Genomic DNA, 18,167 nt, shown 5'->3' with positions numbered 1-18,167 from the left:
AACTAGGGGAATCATTTTGGAGGTGCACGGCACCGGTGGTTCCGGTTGGTGGTTCCGGCCACCTGATGACGTAAAGTTACCTCATTTCCCTCCGATTAGGTTTTATATGATGTTTTATATGACATTTTTGCATAGGCCTACATGATAAAAAAAAAACGTTTCCCTGCTGTTATTGGCCTGTTAAACACCACTGTGTAATAGCTTATTGTTTTTGTGTTGATTGTTGATGATAATTGTTACTGCTGCTGCTTAAAGACAATAAAGTTACCTGGTTTGACCCATAGGGTTAAAAATAAGGGTTTGACCTTGACATCTAGCACCACTACGTCTCTGAGCAGGAGGAGCTCAGAGCCTCGTGCAAAGAAAGACAGCTCTGAGAGAGCAGGGGCAACAATGTCAATAGTTCACACAGGCTGACGTTTTGTTTTTGTATATCACCCAATGCTGTTTATTTGCTAGCTGCTTCCAGAACATAATTTCATTCATTTAATAACTACAATTTCAATGGCACAGGCCTACGACAATTAAGGAAATGTAGATAATCACGCTAGACCTTTGCAGCAGCAAGCAACACGCGACGTTGTTCTGTTTTACGTGGGAAGACTTTATCTGTTTGTGGCAGAACATTTGTACTGTATTTTATTGACCCGGTCGGGTTCGGTTCGCTCGTTTGAAGATTTATAAAAATGTTCCCTACTCGAAGTAGTACAGAGGAGGTGACTCCAGGCGGCGGTGACTCGTCGTTAGAGTCTTATGACTCTTTCCAAAGCTTTGTGTCGCCTGGACAAACGGCACCGGTTAACACCACCGCACCACAATCCTCCACTTCATCTCTTCATAGTTCAGAGGATGGTCCCACTGCCATTACCAGCTCCAACCATGTCACGCCAAGAGGCTCTAACCAAATGGCTGCAGGTAGGCCTACAGTGCTATACGAATTCAATTATATTATTTGTTTAGCTTGATGGGCCTCAGAATTACACTGGGGTAAAACAAATGTATTGCTCAAGTATCTATCTATCTATCTATCTATCTATCTATCTATCTATCTATCTATCTATCTATCTATCTATCTATCTATCTATCTATCTATCTATCTATCTAGAGTGAAATGTACAGACTATAGGCTATAGGCTATAGAGCAAGGACATTAGGACAACATGATCTATGATCTATCCATGTGAGAAAACTGATTTTAATTGTGAACATTGACGACATTAGTCTATCGGTTTTTAAAATCACAGAAAATATCTAGTCTCATATCACACAAATGTGATATTATTCACATATTGCCCGGCTCCACATTCTATCCCACAGACTGATGGGGTGATCTGCCTAGGACCTCTGACTCTGCTCTATACTTGATGATGTATATGCTCTCTCTCTCTCTCTCTCTCTCTCTCTCTCTCTCTCTCTCTCTAACATAGGTCAATTCAACCATAGGTTCAGACCGGACTGGACCACCACTTCAACAGTCCCTCCAACTACTACCGGTAGCTCCTCCTTCCGCAGCCATGGAGGAACCCCAAGATACAGGAAGACGCCCGGTTCTGCAGGCACACACTTTCCACGGACACCACTGACAGAACGTATTGGTGATATAACCATTGACACATTTTGTGTCAACTGTGAAAAACGGCATATGCATCATTTGTGATTCTTCCTTTTTTATTCCTGCAGCAACAACAGGCTCTTCAACACCCACTGGTGCCTCAGTGATAGTAGCAGTTGTCGAAGGGCGCGGATTAGCCCGAGGAGAGATCGGCATGGCCAGTATCAACTTGAAATGTCCGGAGCTTGTACTTTCTCAGTTTGCAGACACGGGAACTTATGTCAAGGTAATGTGCATCCCTAAATGACAGGCTTTTAATCATACATAACATTGTTGTTTACACTCTCAAAAGAGATGGTGGCAGAGAGTGCAGGGTATCTCAGTTCCTATAGTCATCTTATACCGGTAAGTAAATCATCTTATACAATGACAGGCTATCACCAAGCTTCATATCCTGGTGCCATTGGAAATACTGATGCCAGACACAGCCAGTGAGAAGGGGAAAGGGACCAAGCTGTTCAACCTCATCACGGAGAACTCCCAGGTACAAATACAACCCAGTGTAAAAAAAAAAATCTCCAAAACAAAGAAGCCTTCTACCTGTTGGACTGATGTTGTAACATTTTCTTATGATAGGGTGTAGCTTTTACTGCTATCCAAAGGAAATATTTCAATGAAAGGAATGGACTGGAGTATATTCAGCAGCTGTGTGCACCAGAATTTGCCACTGTGGCCATGGAAGTGCAAACTAAGTACGTGTGATTATCTTAAGAGAGAATGTAGTAATAGTCTCACAATCGCTTAAGTCATGGATAATTGAAATGAAATGTTTAATGGACCATACCAGTGTCAATACATTTCTCTTTCACATTTCACACAGATTCATATTGTACCATGTAAACATAGACCATTGCACTTATTTTTAGATTTCACATTTGTTTACATATTCTCTGAATAATATATACCTCAATTATTCAGTCAATGTTGGCTAACATTGCATAGTATAAGTATTTGAATTTAATTTATAAATCAATCTTTGCTCCAGGTACTATTTTCAACGACACTTTTCAAATCTATCCATACTCATACCATACTGTTATTAATGGAATCCATTGGCCTCCAATATATCAAACTGTATGCTTTTGAAAGTGGTTGGATGCAATGTAAATTATACTGTGAGTAATAGTGGTCTGGCATGTTTAGCCTTATTGACTGATATGATCCTTTAAGTAGGTGTATTGAAAATGTACATCCAAAATGTCATGATTTGATTGTTTTATTTAGGTACTACTGCCTGGCAGCTGCAGCTGCTCTGTTAAAATACTTAGAGTTCATCCAGAACTCTGTCTATGCTCCCAAGTCTCTCAAAGTGATCTTTAAAGGGAGTGAACAGACTGCCATGATCGACTCAGCATCTGCCACTAATTTGGAGCTGGTGATCAATAACAGGGACCACAGGTAAGTGGGCAAGCAAGGTGAAGACATTATTGGAAAGCTATGTTTATGTATTGCAGTAGCATAAAAATAGACAGTATTGTGTGTCTGTTTGTATATGTGCAGGAGTAAGCATACACTTTTAGGGGTGCTTAATTATACCAAAACTCCCGGTGGTGGTCGAAGGTTACGCTCCAATATTCTAGAGCCCCTGCTCGATGTGGATACCATTAATATCCGCTTGGACAGCATACAAGAGTTGCTGCAACACGAGGAGCTTTTCTTTGGTCTGAAGAATGGTAAAGTACTGCTAGAATGGATTAGTTGTGTTGCATTGACGTTGGGTATTGTACATTCTACTAATTGGCAGTTGGACACAACATATGAATCTGTATGTTTTCTTCCCATCATTATCCAGCCATAGGTCATTTCCTTGATATAGACCAACTGCTTTCTGTCCTTGTCCAGATACCTAAGCAGGAAACGGTATGTACAGTATAGAGACTGTTGCAAAATGAATACCATCCTTATTAAGGGAGCTTGTTAGAATAAGAATAAGTTAACAGTTTAGATAACCAAAAATAAATCTTCTTACATTCAGGCCTATAAATTTCCCACAGGTGCTAAAATGTAATTCTTCTGTTACAACATAATTTCTATTCTTAAATAGCAAAGTCTAGTTTTCCTTATTTTCTTTATATCTCTATTCTTTTCCACTTTCTTAAAAACTGCAAACGATGGGAGCTTATTCAACAGAAGAATTGAAGAATTTCACCCACTTTTCTTACATCTGTAAACCTGTCAAGTGATATAAGTTGAAGTCTTTGGATGAATAAGATACTTTTAGCTCACCTGTCCAGGTAAAGTAATTAGACTTTTCATGTACAGGTTCAAGTTGCTGAAGCAAAGATTACACACATCATTCAGCTGAAGCACACCCTGGATTTGGTGCCACCATTGAGGGTATATGTCTTATACCAATATTGTTTATATTTTATTATAACAACCATGAACAGAATAAAGTAGACTTTCTCCTTCCCAAAAATATAAGACAACACAACAAAGCATTACGCATTCATGCTTGAGGTTTACACTTACTTTAGCAAGTCTTTTTAAACATTATGCTCTGTGAACAGACGGTGCTGAAAAACTGCAACACTGCTCTGCTTAAGGCGTACAACACCTCATTGGAAGACAACAGGTACTGTAGGTCCAAGTTAGTCCTCATTTGAGAAGTTAATTGTGTATCATTAGAGGCTTATAAAAACTTAACCTGCTGGATCTCTACATCTACCATCAGATTTGATGTGATCTTAGAGCAGATCAAGACGGTGATTAATGATGACACCAGCTACATGAAGGGGAGCCTCAACATGCGCACACAGAAGTGTTACGCTGTGCGCGCCAACATCAATGAATTCCTTGACATTGCCCGGCGAGCTTACACTGAACTAGTGGATGACATTGCAGGTATTTGTGCTGGATAGTGCATATTTATCCTTCATTTACAAGGTTTGTGTAGTACTAGATAACACCACAACCTACACAAATTATCATCAGTGGTGTGATCCACAGGGCTTGTAAACCAGATGGCAGAGATGTATTGCTTACCGATGCGTACCAGCTTCAGCACTGCTCGAGGTTTCTTCATTCAGGTGAAGCTTGAGGGAGGAACCCTACCTGGCGGGAAACTCCCAACCGAGTTCATCAAGGTATGGAAAAAAGAAACTGATAAAATAAAGTGCATTAACCTTACAGTATTTCAAATCTTATACTGTAATAAAACCTTCAGTGTTTCCCAGTTTAACTTTTTTATGATCAAGAAAATAATTACAGAATGTACTTACTTTCTTTTGTATTTTATTTATTTATTTGTTTGTTTGTTTGTTGTTTGTTATTTACTGGTCCTTTTTAGGTTACCAAGCACAAGAACAACTACAGTTTCACAACGGCAGACCTGATGAAAATGAACGACCGCTGTGACGAGGCCCTGAGGGAGATCTTTCACATGTCTTACGTGTGAGTAGTTATGAGCTAATGGCTCACAGACATACACAACAACATGATTGCATGTTGCTACAATGAATGCACTAGCAACATGAATGGAATGTGTTCTTCCACTCAATAACAGCAATTACAGTGTTTGGATTGATTTGATTTTCTTTCCAGCAGAGGGTGCTATTTAGAAGGTATTGGGCTATTTTGTCTTATTTTGACCATCTCTAGACCCTAACTTGTCTCTCTATAGGGTGATATGTCAACTACTTACTACTGTCCATGAGCACATCCACTGCCTCTATAAGCTCTCTGATGCTGTATCCATGCTGGACATGTTGCAGTCCCTTGCCAATTCATGCACCATCTCAGACTATGGTAAGTCTAGAATTTATGCATTGTGTTTTATTTTTGGTTCCCAAGTCAGTCTTGCATTTATTTTAGTGTGGAAATGGCCAACCTGTTGTCTGAGGGAGTGACGTATGAATATAAATGAACAGCTAACCCTGTCATCCACTGCACATGTCATCCAGAGGCTGATATCCTTGCTGGCTGCGGTGCTTTTAATGTAGGTCGTGGTTAACACCAGTGCTCTCAGCCACATGGATGGTGAACACTGGCCCTCAGCTGTCTGAAAGCATCTCTCCATAGACACGTGCTGGTCGCCCCCTCCACCTCAGCCAGCTTGTACTCAGATCACCCTTGTTACATAAGTGTGCACTGTATCTAACAAGACAAATCTCCCTACACCTCTTCCTGGAATAATTATTTTATTTTATTTCGATTTTTTTCTCTTACTGTAATAAAGTAATTATAACTGTTGCAATACCATCTATAAGTAGTTAGTTAACTGTGGAATAGGTGTGATAGCAGTGAGCATTAAACTACAATGTATTTACATTCTTACATTATACATAACATATGCCATCTAAGTGATAAACTGTTATCAATCTTCTTATATATGTTGGATATAAATATCCAAAAATGTTCATGGAACCTTTTTCCTCCTGCAGTTCGTCCAGAGTTCACAGATACGCTGGCCATCAAGCAGGGCCGTCACCCCATTCTGGAGCACGTCGCTGGCCAACAGCCTGTGTCCAACAACAGCTATATCTCTAAGGGCAGCAACTTTGTCATCATCACTGGACCCAATATGAGTGGCAAGTCCACCTACCTCAAACAGGTGGCACTGTGCCAGATCATGGCTCAGATAGGTATGTTGAAAAAAGCATTCCAGCCTCACACGTATTTAACCACTTAAGCCCTATTTTAGAAATAGCGAAAATAACTGATCTACAAGCTCACAATGCATCGCAGCGCGAGCTTGTAGAATAGGGATGCCCAGGTTGAAAGTGGTTCAAATACCCTAGTGGGTCACAGTAACATGATTTCATTTTCAGAGTCAATCACTGCATAAAATGTGATCTTCTGTATATATTCCTCAGGCTCTTACGTGCCAGCAGAGTATGCCTCATTCCGTGTAGCCGATCAGATTTTCACCAGAATTGGGGTAGATGATGATTTTGAGACCAACTCTTCTACCTTCATGGTGGAAATGCAGGAGGTGTGTTTTGTTTCACACATGGGCTACTTATCACTAACTTATTTTATTATGTGTAAATAATTCACAAACATTTATAATTTTTGTATGTTTGTATCCCAAAGGTCTCCTATATAATCCACAATGTGAGTGACAGGTCTCTAATCATCATAGATGAGTTGGGGCGTGGCACAAGCGCAGAGGAGGGTATCGGAATCTGCCATGCGGTTTGCGACTTCCTCCTCGGCCTCAGGGTACAGTACTTGCGCAATGCATATGCTATACTCTCGTATTCATCAAAAGATGATTCATGACATTCTAAGGCAACACTTTCATTGTTGCATCTACTACACCTCTTTGGTCAACATTTGGATATAAGCGAACTATTTGAGTATGTGGTGTGTTATGGGCTACAAGGGTGTGCTATGGATGTAAGGAAGTCTTTAACGTGTGTGCTGTTTTCCTACCTTTCTCAGGCTTTCACATTGTTCGCCACGCACTACCTGGAGCTCTGCCAACTTGAGACACTTTATCCCAACGTTGAGAACCAGCACATGGAGGTTCAGCACACACGCTCCAGTGACACTGGCACTGAGAGTGTGGTCTATACATACTTGCTGAGTCGAGGATGCTCGGAGGAAAGAAATTATGGTATAAAGTGATGCAGACAGGCAGTTACTTACTACGACACTGTGGCAGTCAGTCACTGAAAGCAATTTGCCTCATTTGTTTCCCTTTTTAGGCTTGAAAGCAGCAGAGATGACTGCACTCCCTGCAAGCATTGTCGAAGAGGCAAAGGCAATTGCTTCTAAAGTCAGCCAGCAGCTATTGGTATGCATTTCCTAATGTGTCTATACTTTTTACATCATTTTTTTTTTATCACGTTTACAGTTTGGGAATTTTGCTGATCCTCTTATGCAGAGTGACTTACGGTGTGGTTTTAACAGCTTAACCATTTTAACCCCAGCGTCCCTATCCTAGGACGAACATTTGGCAATCTACAACACACTGTAAGCTTGTTTCAGGGAGCTATTGTCAGGGGAGATATTTAATGTATAGCAGGGGTCTTGAACGTTTTTCAGGCCAAGGACCCCTTAGCTCCTGGGTTCCCAAACTTTTCAGCCCGCAACCCCAAAATAATTCGGAAATTGACTCGCGACCCCACCTAAACCTGGACAGGGGTTGACACTAACGGTTGCCCAACTGCCAACGAGTTTGCTTTCAGGTTGCCCGACGGGCAAGTGCGTTTGAGTGGGGGAGGCAACTGTCTTTAATTCGCTATAAACACAACACAATATAGTATATTAGCTATTGAGATATTTGGCATAAATATTGAGGTATGGCCATATCTCACAGCCCCAGAATTTGCAAGTAAAAAAAAAGAAAGAAAAGTGTTAAAATGAACCGTAATTCAAATCTGACCTATCACGATTAACTTTTCGGGCAAGTGGGCATGACCTTTGGGCAAGTAGAACTTGACCTGTACTTGCCCGATGGGCAAGGGCCTCTGAGACCTTAGTGCCAACCCCTGCTGGAGGTCATTTATGCACATAAACTTGCACGTTCGGTGCGCATTTATAATGTATTAAAATGGTAAAATGTACTATTTGTAATCATTTTTAGATTGTATTTCATCCATTGTTGAATTAAAAAAAAAAAAAAAAAAAATGACCCAAAATAAATTCGCGACCCCACCGTCAGTCTCTCACGACCCCAAGTGGGGTCGCGACCCCAACTTTGGGAACCCCTGCATTAGCTGAGAGAGAGATGAAGCAGGGACCCCCCAACTACATATTGGATTAATGTTAAATGTGTGTTTTCAGACATTTAACCACTTAAAACCCTCAATACTTTGTAAACTTGACTTTTGGCTGTGTACTGTATGCGGTCTGCTCCTTTTTTCCTGTACACCAGCCTCTTTGCCGAAAATAGCATTAGCATAGCAATCTACAAGCTCAAAACGTGTCTGCGACGTGTTGTGAGCTTGTAGATCTAATCTTCCCCCCAGAATAGGGATGCTAGGGTTCAAGTGGTTAATGAAAAAATAAAGTCCCAATCACACAAAGATTTGGCAGCCCTCCTGCAGTATCTCTGAGGACCCCCTAGGGGTCCCGGACCCCCTGTTGAAGACCCCTAATGTAGAGTGAAAGCAGAAGGGGGCCTAGAATAGAACCATGGTGGACTCCAGTCAACTAAGTATATATATGGTTCAAGTGGTTAAACTCCTTGATCACTAACATTACAAGTAACCAATGAGCTACAGTGCTCTGACAGTTAGATGTAACAAGTATACCTGTGTCCCTGCCTAGAATGACTAGACAGTGATATTTGTTGCCTGATATCTGAGAAGCACTTGAAAAGAGATTTATTTTATTTTATTTTATATATGATTTATCCTGTGTGCTCCAGGCAAAGCATCACAGTGATCCAGAAACCCAAAGGCAGAGGGCTGTGTACCACCTGGCCACTCGTCTCCTGCAGGCTGCCAGGAACTCCAGACTAGATCCTGACAGTCTGCGCATCTATCTGAAGGGCCTGAAGAAGCACTATGAGGCCGAAGTGCAGGCTATAGGACACCCTGAATCCATGCAGATGGAGACTGACCCAGGGAGGGACTGACTGACCCAGGGTGGGGAGGGGGAATGAAATAGCAATTACAACACAGAAACTAAATTTTTCCAACACCAACATTAACCACACATAAATCAATACCCACCTCAAAACACACACAAACACACACACACACACACACACACACACACACACACACACACACACACACACACACACACACACACACACACACACACACACACACACACACACACACACACACACACACACACACACCAGGGGAGAACGATACAAATGTAAAATAGATAAACTAAACTATTTAATGCAGATATTTGTGGGTTGCTTATTTAACAATAAACGTGTTATTTTGTGACCTGTGGTCGTGACTATAATTTTTTTTAAAGCATTTTATCATTCGAATGTGTGTAATAATGTCTTACCTACCTAATACTATAGTAGGTGTACAGACAGACACCACTCCCATGTTAGCTTTGAAGCTCGTTTGATTTGTCAGCGTTGGATCAGCAGACAGGGTGGAGTTGTTTTCTCTGTCTGAATAAAGACTGTTACAAATCGGTGTGTTCCGAGACACAAAACATGCGCTCCCCCAGCAGCTCGGTTGTGACCCGCCCCTCGCCAAGCTACAGCAGCAGTGTTGCCAGGTTTTGTGAGAGAAATAAGCAACCAGGTCTATGAAGACAAGCCCAAAAGAAGCGACTAGGCTACTACACGCATCGGCTATTTGAAAATAGCCGATCTACAAGATTGTGAACTTGTAGATCTGTTATTTTCAAAACAAATCTTGAAAATGTATTTTTTTTTTAATCAAATATTTTTTAAACATTTTTAACAACACAAACCTTGTATGGGGTCCCTGGCATACAATATTTTCAGATGGGGGTCTCCCGGGTGTCTGCAGACAATACATAATTGTTAATTTAGTCGGGGGGGGGGGGGGGGTTTATAAGAGATAATTTTCTGTGTTTTGGTGAATTTTGTGAGTTTGATACTTTTGTCAGGCTGGCTTTACTAACATTGGAAAATGATGGGTACAATATCATCCATTAAAACGCTAAAAGTAGGCCTACATAAATTGATTTGATAACTATTCATTACGTAAAAGTTAATATCTGTATGATGGCATGCACTGACCACATTATGGGGGTCCTCCCCCAGAAACTTTGAAACATGGTAGATGTAATTTCCTTCCTGTGTTCTGGTGAATTTTGGTAATTTGATACCAAATCCAGTAGAAATCCAGGAGTCTCCTGTCCTGGATCCTGTATCCTGCAGGATCCAGGAGTGTTGGCAGCCCTACGTTAACCTGAAAATGTTTGAGAACCATGGATAAAACAACATTAGTAAACAAGCCCAAAAAAAAAGTAACTACACTTTAAAAACAAGCCCCCCCAAAAAACGCAACTACAGATAAGCAACTTTACAGAATAACAACCGCTTGTAACAAGCGGACATGGCAACACAAAGTGTAGCTAGACTGACAGAAGGCTTAGTTTAGGGTAGGAGCTGCTGGCCTGGAGGGTCCGCTGTCTTCAACCACCGCGGAGGAGCAACGCCATTTCAACATTTTTTAACGTTACGCTAGAGAACCGCACGTTACACACTCCAGGTAGGCCCTTATCAGCAGCATTTACCCGATGTATGTTGTCATTTTTTTTCTTCTTAAATTGGTTCCGCTCGTTTGGTCTCCTCTGGTGTGGCTAAGCAGTTCATCCAGGCCTGGGAACGGGCCTTTAAGAACATGACGGAAAACCGGGACGCAGGAATGGGTCAGAGATTTCAGGAGACAAGGAGGCTGGGTCAGCTAGGAGGAGGCCCGCCGGGGACTTTGTCGGTCTCCCCACCACGCCTCTGGACATTCATTGATAATCTGAATACAATTGGCACTTTTTTCTTGATTTAATTGACGCCAATTGAGCTACTTTTTTAACAGTCCTTTTTTAACTGTACTCGGTATTCCCCGTATTTTGGATTAGCCAGCAACTTGCTAGTGACACAAGCTAACGTTAGTTAGCTCATTCATCGAGGTTAGACTCTTTGACTTGACAGCAGCTGAACCGTGCAGGACCCACGGACAGGGGTCCTCCCACCCCCATCCCCACGCTGTCTCTCTGTAAACGGTACCGGGCCGGCCATGCCGTTCAGCGGGGGTTGGGTCGCTAAAATCGGCCGGGGTTCTTGCTCGTCATAACCCGTGGCTCGAGGTATTCCGGCCGGCTGAGCCAGAGCCTTGCCGTCGACATGTGTGTGTGTGTGTGTGTGAGTGTGCCCCTCCTTGCCTTTTCAAGGTTCATGTTCAAGCTAACGTGTGACTAGAAGGCGAGATTAGAGGCTCGGTCAGTGTGTCTCTCTTTCTTTATTGCGTTTACTCTTGCTATGTAGCCTTTTTACCTCCACCATCAGTTTAGCTATCATTTAGGTGGCTCGAATAACTTGATATAATTCGTGCAAGACCGACTTATATAGGCATGACGGCTGGCTGGAACATTCAGTACTCACTCATCCTCACATTGAGCAGGACCACCAGCCTGTCTATATCATAAACATGTATATGCTTTAAACGAATGTCTTACTGTGATCACAATTACAGTCAGCCAGCCAGGTTATAGCCAATGGATGTGGTGCAGGTGCTGTTATAAAGTACCACTCCCCTAACAGCTAAGTTCGTATTTTAAGTGAATAATGGCTCAATTAAAGTACAGTAAACTTTTCTTTTGACCCTTTAAATTCATGGAATCATTTGACCCAATTTTTAAGAAATACTACTGATTAAATAAACATTTATCTGTTCATGAGTTACTCTTTTGACTTGTGTCTGAGTGTAACTTGTTTGAAACTAGTACACACCTCTCTATATATTGTGTGTGAGTGTACATAATATTTATGTTAGTTTTACTCAAGCAGTGACCTTGAAATTCCTGTCCATTTCCATGTGACAGCCTTAGTATGTGTTTCAAAGGGCTGTTTATTTTGAATCACTTGTGCTGAATCAAATCTAGTTATCAACTTTTTACCACCACAGTATAACTGTACAATTGAATTGGACCATTACTAGCCATATCGTTTCTAGTTTATCCTTAAACTGAAGACACTGTCAAATCAGGTTAATTACACAGCATTATTCCATGTTTTCATATTACATAGTTATGACTCAACAGGGTGGTAGCTGGACATCTTATCAGCCTATGACTCGAGGTGCATTGTGGGATGAAAAACATGGCCACAACAGCTATTAGCTGTTTGGCATAACCTAGATTTGGAAAGCTTTGTGACACATTAACATTGTCCCCAATATTCTTCATTCATTGGTCACAGTGATGTAAATTGCACTAGTGATTTCCTTGTAATATCAGCTAGAGGCAGGTTATGTGGAAGAGTAGGTCTGCAATGCTAAACACTACTTAAAAATTCTCTTGGCCTGCAGCAATAGATAATAATGTTGCTTCATTAATGGTGTTGCCAATTGCAATCCTAAGTACTGAGTCCTAGATGGTTTTTCCATATCCTATCTCCTCTGTTTTTGACACTGACGGTTATCAGGGGTTCCCTTGGTGTCTGTTGCCTCCAAAGCAGTCTGACCCGCCAAGTGGCTGGATTCCGGGGAGCCAATGGCCCGAGAGGGCTTTGTCCTCCCGGCTCATTTCCATGCTCAGACATGGCTCTGGCTACACAGAAGAAACTTTTGCACTTTCTAGTCTGAGCTGAGGCATAGTGTTAAAAGAACGCAACAACAGGAATTGCACTACTTGATCCCATGCATGCCCAATCTTCAGATGCCCAGCTGCTGTGAAGTCACAGCCTCTCGTAAAAACTGCATAAGAAAATTTGAAGTTGTGATGCTTTCTCCTTGTTTTCCAAAACACACATGTATGCAATTGTGTTTTTCTGATAAAGTAGCCTAGCTGATTTATGTCCAGGTTTTGTAAACTAATCATCCCACTCTCTCCAGCCTGTTCCACTTCATGTCAGTATGTACTTTGAAATGTTGTTCCTCTACTGCCATGACCAAGACGAAGCACTTTCTAATGAGGACAGAAATTGGGTTACTTCATGCAAATAAATCAGCAGTACAAGACTTTGCTTTCCCTTCAGAATATTATATTCATCAAGTTAGTTTCTTACATTTGACTTGCACTCACACAATGTCCCTCTCTGTCTAACAACGCATTCTCCGCCCACAATGGAAGCATGTATTTGTTAAGAGTTAGCCCTCATGGCACCCTGTAGCCTCCTGAATGCTGAGGAATGCACACTCTTTGACACATAATGCCTTACAGCCGTGAGCCGTCTCTGTTAAGTTCCAGTCAGGATAGGGATTGAATGTGCAAGGCAAAAATTCTCCTTCAAAATATTTTGACTTTGTGAAAGCTGAGTATAAAAGTTCCAGTAATGAGTAAGTTATTTAATATGCTGCTAGCAGGTGAAGTGTGCCTTTTAGCCATGTTTTTCAGGATGGGAAAGAAGAGAAGTGTATTACACGGCAACGTTATTCTAGGCCCACTCGATGCTGTGTGTCACACAAGAAGTAATGAGAAGTGTCAGTAGGTCCAAAGAAGCACTGCAGCGGAAAGTTATTCTTAAATGTATTATCATGGGTAATCTGCTTAATCCAAATTGGCCTACCTAAGAGGCCCAGTATAGGAGATCTACACGAAGCTGACGCCCATGCTTTATTACAGACACCAATCTGAGTAGAGAGCAGGAGGGTATTGACTTCGGGGCAGCCACTGTCAACGTCATTTCACATTGATGACAAACATGGTGGTCCTACTAAAGCCATCTTAAAATGCAGTTGAGTTAGGGTTTGGGGGGGTTTTAAAGCTTCCTATATGGATGGATGATTCTTAATTGAGCAATGGTAACATCTTTGATAATGGTCAACAATGTATGAAGTCAACATTCTTACCTCTGTACAGCATAAGTGACGTGTGTGAATACTTGATACTGTGAGTGAGCTAAGCATTCCTTGTCACTGCACATGCACAAGCATTTCGTCTGTGTTACTTTGCCAAGAAATAATTCACAAGGGACAACTTGTGTTGAAACTTGTTCATTGTAGCTTCTGTAGGTGGTCTCTCTGTTGACCGTGATGACATTTTTTGTTTTCCTCCATTAGCCCCCTATATGTAATTGATTATTACATATATCCTCAAGGGACTAAAGACTGGCTGCTAGCATAGCGTCTTCATTCTGCTAGGGTAGACTAAACTGATTAAAAAAAGAAAATATCAGGGTTCTTCAACTGATGGTCTTTTTTATAGTTGAGGGATTTCAGGTTTAAGGCTTAAGAGAAACTATTGAGTGTGCCTACTCCGTGCCTCCCTCAGGTGCAAGCAGACAAGGACTGCAGACCCTTAGTGGGTGACATTTACCCATGGATGTATTTTTGCCCCTCGCAAAGCCTTCCTATTTGAGTTTAGAATGTCATCCTTGTAAGCAAGGGTCGAAGGAGGTTAGTGACCGACCACTGACAGTCACTTGGACTGGGGCTTTCCCTTTGCCTGGTTGTCCATTTCCTGTTGTGCCCCTAATTGAGTCTGTTTTAACTTAGCAAAGGCAGTGTAATTTTCTGGCCAAGCCTTGCATTTTCAATGCCGTCATAATCAATCTGCCCTGGGGGAAGTGGCATCTCTGTAGGAAGGCATTAGACTTTGAGGCAGTGTGTTTCTGTCTAATAGGATAATAATATCACTAGGAGAGGACAGGAAGAGATCTTGATGTTCTAATCCCCCCCCCCCTCCCCCTTTCTTCTCATACCCGCACCAATTCACACGCCACACTGACCGTGATTATTCACCTGTCAATTAACATGTACTTAGAAGGTTATGATAGCATGTAGCACCTACGTTGGAGGAGAGAGTGTGTGTGTGTGTGTGAGCAACAAGCTGGTGTTTAGGTGACACACAGAAGTGAAATGCCCTCAGGTTAACAAGACAAGACGGGAGTTGCTGGTCTTGGCTCTAATTCCCCTTTCTGCTTAGCCTCGTTCCCAGCCTCACTTATCTGCGAAGAGAAGAGCCTGGTCACGATCTAAAGTTCCATAGTGTCTATAGGGCAGGACTTCCGTTGTACGCGTTTCCCCCGAAAACTATATATTTTTGACCAATCATAACACTCGTTTCATTCACGGAGAATGTAAACAGATTTGTAAAGTCAACGTCATTTCCTTGAGCGGTACTTCCGCCAAACCTCAGTATTTCCGTTAAGACACTCAATCGCCTAGGTCTTGCCCAGCGTGCAAGTGAAATTAGTTAATCAATTAAGCCCTATTCAAAACATTTCCAAAGGTTTCTGATCTACAAGCTTGAAGCTCACAATGTGTCGGGATGTGGCATGTTGTGAGCTTGTAGATCTGCTATTTTTGAATTTGTTTGCATATAATGAATGTGATGCCCTAAATGAACATGGTTTAAGTGGCTAAGGCGGTTTTTCTGTTTTTCAAATAAGAAAATTGCCGTTTATCTTGTAAGTTGGATGGGGCATTCTTGACTGACCTGAACACCATGTGTTTTCTCTATGCAGAATGGCGGTGGATATCTACGACTCTCAGTACCTGCTTATCCTGGCTCCTTCCCTGGTCATCGCCCTCATGTTCCTCTTCTTCTGGCTGTTCATGAAGGAGACGTCATACGATGAGGTGCTGGCGCGGCAGAAACGTGACCTCAAGTTGCCACCTTCCAAACCGGACACCCGCAAGAAGAACGAGAAGAAGAAGAGCAAGAAGAAAGAGAGCGCCAATGCGGGCGGCGGCGGGGGAGGAGAATCGGAAGAGGATCTACGGGAATTTGACATTAACGACACCATCAGTGGCTCAACTCCAGACCTGGAGGAGGAGCCGGCACCTGTGGCTCCCCCGACTCCTACCCCTGTGCCTGTGATGGTGCCACCGGAGGCTCCGGTTGGTCTGAGGGAGAGGAAGAAGAGGGACAAGAAGGCGGCAAAAGCCGCTGCTGCGGCTGCAGCCTCGGCTCTTTCTCATCATCATCCTCCTGCCGCTGAAGAACCAGAGATGAACGGTGCCAAGGTGACCGGCCGCAAGGCAGAGTCACCTGTGACTCTGAGCAAAGAAGCCAGTCTACCCACTCACCAGCCTGAGGTCCAGGTCCAGACCCAGGTTCTGGCCCAGACGCCTCCTCAAACCTCTGGGAAGAAGAAGGAGAAGAAACGACAGAAGGCAGAGGCTGGTGAGTAGAGAAGAGCATTGAACAGTGGTGTGCGTGGATTTGTCAAGCACACATTTATCTCTGGAAATGTTGAACCTACCGCTTTTTATATAAATCTCATAAAAGTGATTTTTGTGTTGAAACATCAACCTGATCTGTCCCTATCCAGTGGATGACCAGCAGCCAGATGGTAAAGTGGAACAGATTCCTGCCCCAGCTCCAGTCAAGAAGGAGGCTCCGGTGGTGGCAGAGACCAAAGCTCAGGATGGCGCCGCCCCTCCGACTAACAGCGGCAAGAAGAAGAACTCTGCCAAGAAGCAGAAGACGGAACACGGTAAGAATGCTGTGAAGATCCGGCAGCAGGACATCTCTTGTCAAACTGCAGATTGTCCCAGTTGACTTTTGGCCTAAGTATTAAAACTGTTTGTCCATTCAGTAGCCTTGGTAGAGGAGTCCCATGTTCTGGCTGATTCTGCGGCTCCTGCGAACCATCAAGTGGTCCACAATGACGACCTGCCATCCAAGGGTAGCGGAAAGAAACAGAAGAACGAGACTGACAAAGGTAGCAGCGGAAGAAGTGTTAATCTTTACCGTTTACTTTTGATTCCTACTTCCTGTGTGATGTCCATTCACACTATACCACGTTTCATTTCCTTCCCATGTCATTCGACAGAAAACGCTGAGGTGAAGCTGAAGGAGCTGCTGTCCGGTCTGGCTGGTCTGGCTCTGTCAGAAGCAGAGGCGGTCAGTGTGATGACCCTCCTCAAAGAGAAGAGCCCCAGTGCCCTGGATGCCTGGCACAAGGCAAGTAGTGCAGGGGTTCAGGCCACAGCATCGGCGATCATGCCATTTCTAAATGTAGGTTTCTGTCTTTTGTTAATTTTCGGTCCCTCCAACAGTCTGCGACCAAGGCTGACCCATCAGCTCAGGAGAGGGAACGCCTCCTCACCACCCTGCAGGAGGAGGCCTCTATCGCCAAGGACAAAGTCAAGCAGCTCAGCCAGGTAGAGATACCCCCATGAATCGCCTGTCCAAAGAGATAACATGCCTCCTTTCCATTTAATATGCTTAATCTCCACCTTGCTGACTGATTTCTTGGTCTCTGATGATGTGTGTGTGTGTGTGTGTGTGTGTCGTTTCTCTGTGCCAGGAGCTTCAGGTGGAGAAGCAGAAGACTGGTCGAGCAGAGTCCATGATTAGAGACCAGCGTGGAGCCATGGAGAAGGAGCTTGGCAGTATGCAGGCAAAAACCCAGGGCAGCTTCCAGGAACTCCAGACCATGCAGATTAAAGTGAGGGTTACTCCGAAGCTCCCTAATGTAGCCATGCCTCTCTCAAGGCTGTATATTTCATTAATCATGAGTATTTCTGATATTTTTGTTTTATTGCATTTCTTGTAGTGTGTCTTGTGTATTATAAGTTGTCTTGAGCCATGGGTGTTGCAGGATCCATGCATTATCTACAAATATAAACTGGGAGGTGATGGATACCAGTATTGGAAATGTATACATGCCAAATATGAAGGCGAATGGTTCTGAAGATACGAAGGACAGATCCACTAATTCACTGACAGAGATTTGTGGAATTTATAAAGATGTTTTAAAAAAATCTCTTTAAAAAATGTACCTTCCATGAAATATTATTTTTGTTAAGATATCATTCTGAACTAAATAAATGTAAAATAATTTAAGCAGAAAACATTGTCCCCATGTCTTTGATTTCTGGTGCAATTTTTGCCTTCATCCATTGTTTGTTTGTTTTTTCCTTTCATATGTAGTTCCAGCAGGTGAGGGAACAGTTGGAGAGTCAGATCAGCCGTCTGCAGCAGGAGAATGGCATCCTGAGAGATGCTGTCAGCTCTGCCACCAACCAGATGGAGAGCAAGTTAGTAC

General features: G+C 42.8%; 2 protein-coding genes across 6 annotated transcripts in view; both read left to right on the top strand.

Moving 5' to 3' along the window:
* Nucleotides 1-1,751: 1,751 nt before the first annotated feature.
* On the top strand, nucleotides 1,752-9,140 carry msh4 (mutS homolog 4; the record flags this gene model as incomplete). The annotated part of the gene is made up of 18 exons (XM_080414203.1): nucleotides 1,752-1,838; nucleotides 1,986-2,096; nucleotides 2,189-2,304; nucleotides 2,837-3,010; nucleotides 3,113-3,285; nucleotides 3,405-3,472; nucleotides 3,875-3,949; nucleotides 4,123-4,187; nucleotides 4,287-4,456; nucleotides 4,562-4,698; nucleotides 4,902-5,005; nucleotides 5,235-5,359; nucleotides 5,995-6,195; nucleotides 6,427-6,545; nucleotides 6,647-6,775; nucleotides 6,998-7,172; nucleotides 7,264-7,352; nucleotides 8,931-9,140. The coding sequence occupies exons 1-18, from the start codon at nucleotides 1,767-1,769 to the stop codon at nucleotides 9,138-9,140; spliced, it is 2,313 nt and encodes a 770-aa protein (XP_080270329.1). The 5' UTR covers nucleotides 1,752-1,766.
* A 1,317-nt stretch (nucleotides 9,141-10,457) lies between these two features.
* The window catches only part of ktn1 (kinectin 1), a 28,382-nt gene continuing 20,672 nt past the window's right edge, over nucleotides 10,458-18,167 (top strand). For 2 of the 5 annotated variants that reach the window (XM_080415152.1, XM_080415149.1), the window contains exons 1-8: nucleotides 10,460-10,722; nucleotides 15,636-16,297; nucleotides 16,446-16,610; nucleotides 16,713-16,838; nucleotides 16,950-17,080; nucleotides 17,176-17,280; nucleotides 17,427-17,567; nucleotides 18,053-18,159. In XM_080415152.1, coding sequence (XP_080271278.1) covers nucleotides 15,637-16,297; nucleotides 16,446-16,610; nucleotides 16,713-16,838; nucleotides 16,950-17,080; nucleotides 17,176-17,280; nucleotides 17,427-17,567; nucleotides 18,053-18,159 — 1,436 coding nt within the window. In that variant the 5' untranslated portion in view covers nucleotides 10,460-10,722; nucleotide 15,636. Of the gene's footprint in view, nucleotides 10,723-15,635; nucleotides 16,298-16,445; nucleotides 16,611-16,712; nucleotides 16,839-16,949; nucleotides 17,081-17,175; nucleotides 17,281-17,426; nucleotides 17,568-18,052; nucleotides 18,160-18,167 lie in introns of all 5 variants that reach the window. The other 3 variants (XM_080415151.1, XM_080415150.1, XM_080415153.1) reach the window with 3 other exon arrangements.

The sequence above is a fragment of the Gymnoscopelus braueri genome, assembly GCF_963280865.1.
Source record: "Gymnoscopelus braueri genome assembly, chromosome: 19".
NCBI classification, from domain to species: domain Eukaryota; kingdom Metazoa; phylum Chordata; class Actinopteri; order Myctophiformes; family Myctophidae; genus Gymnoscopelus; species Gymnoscopelus braueri.
This window is presented reverse-complemented; position numbering and strand designations above follow the sequence as displayed.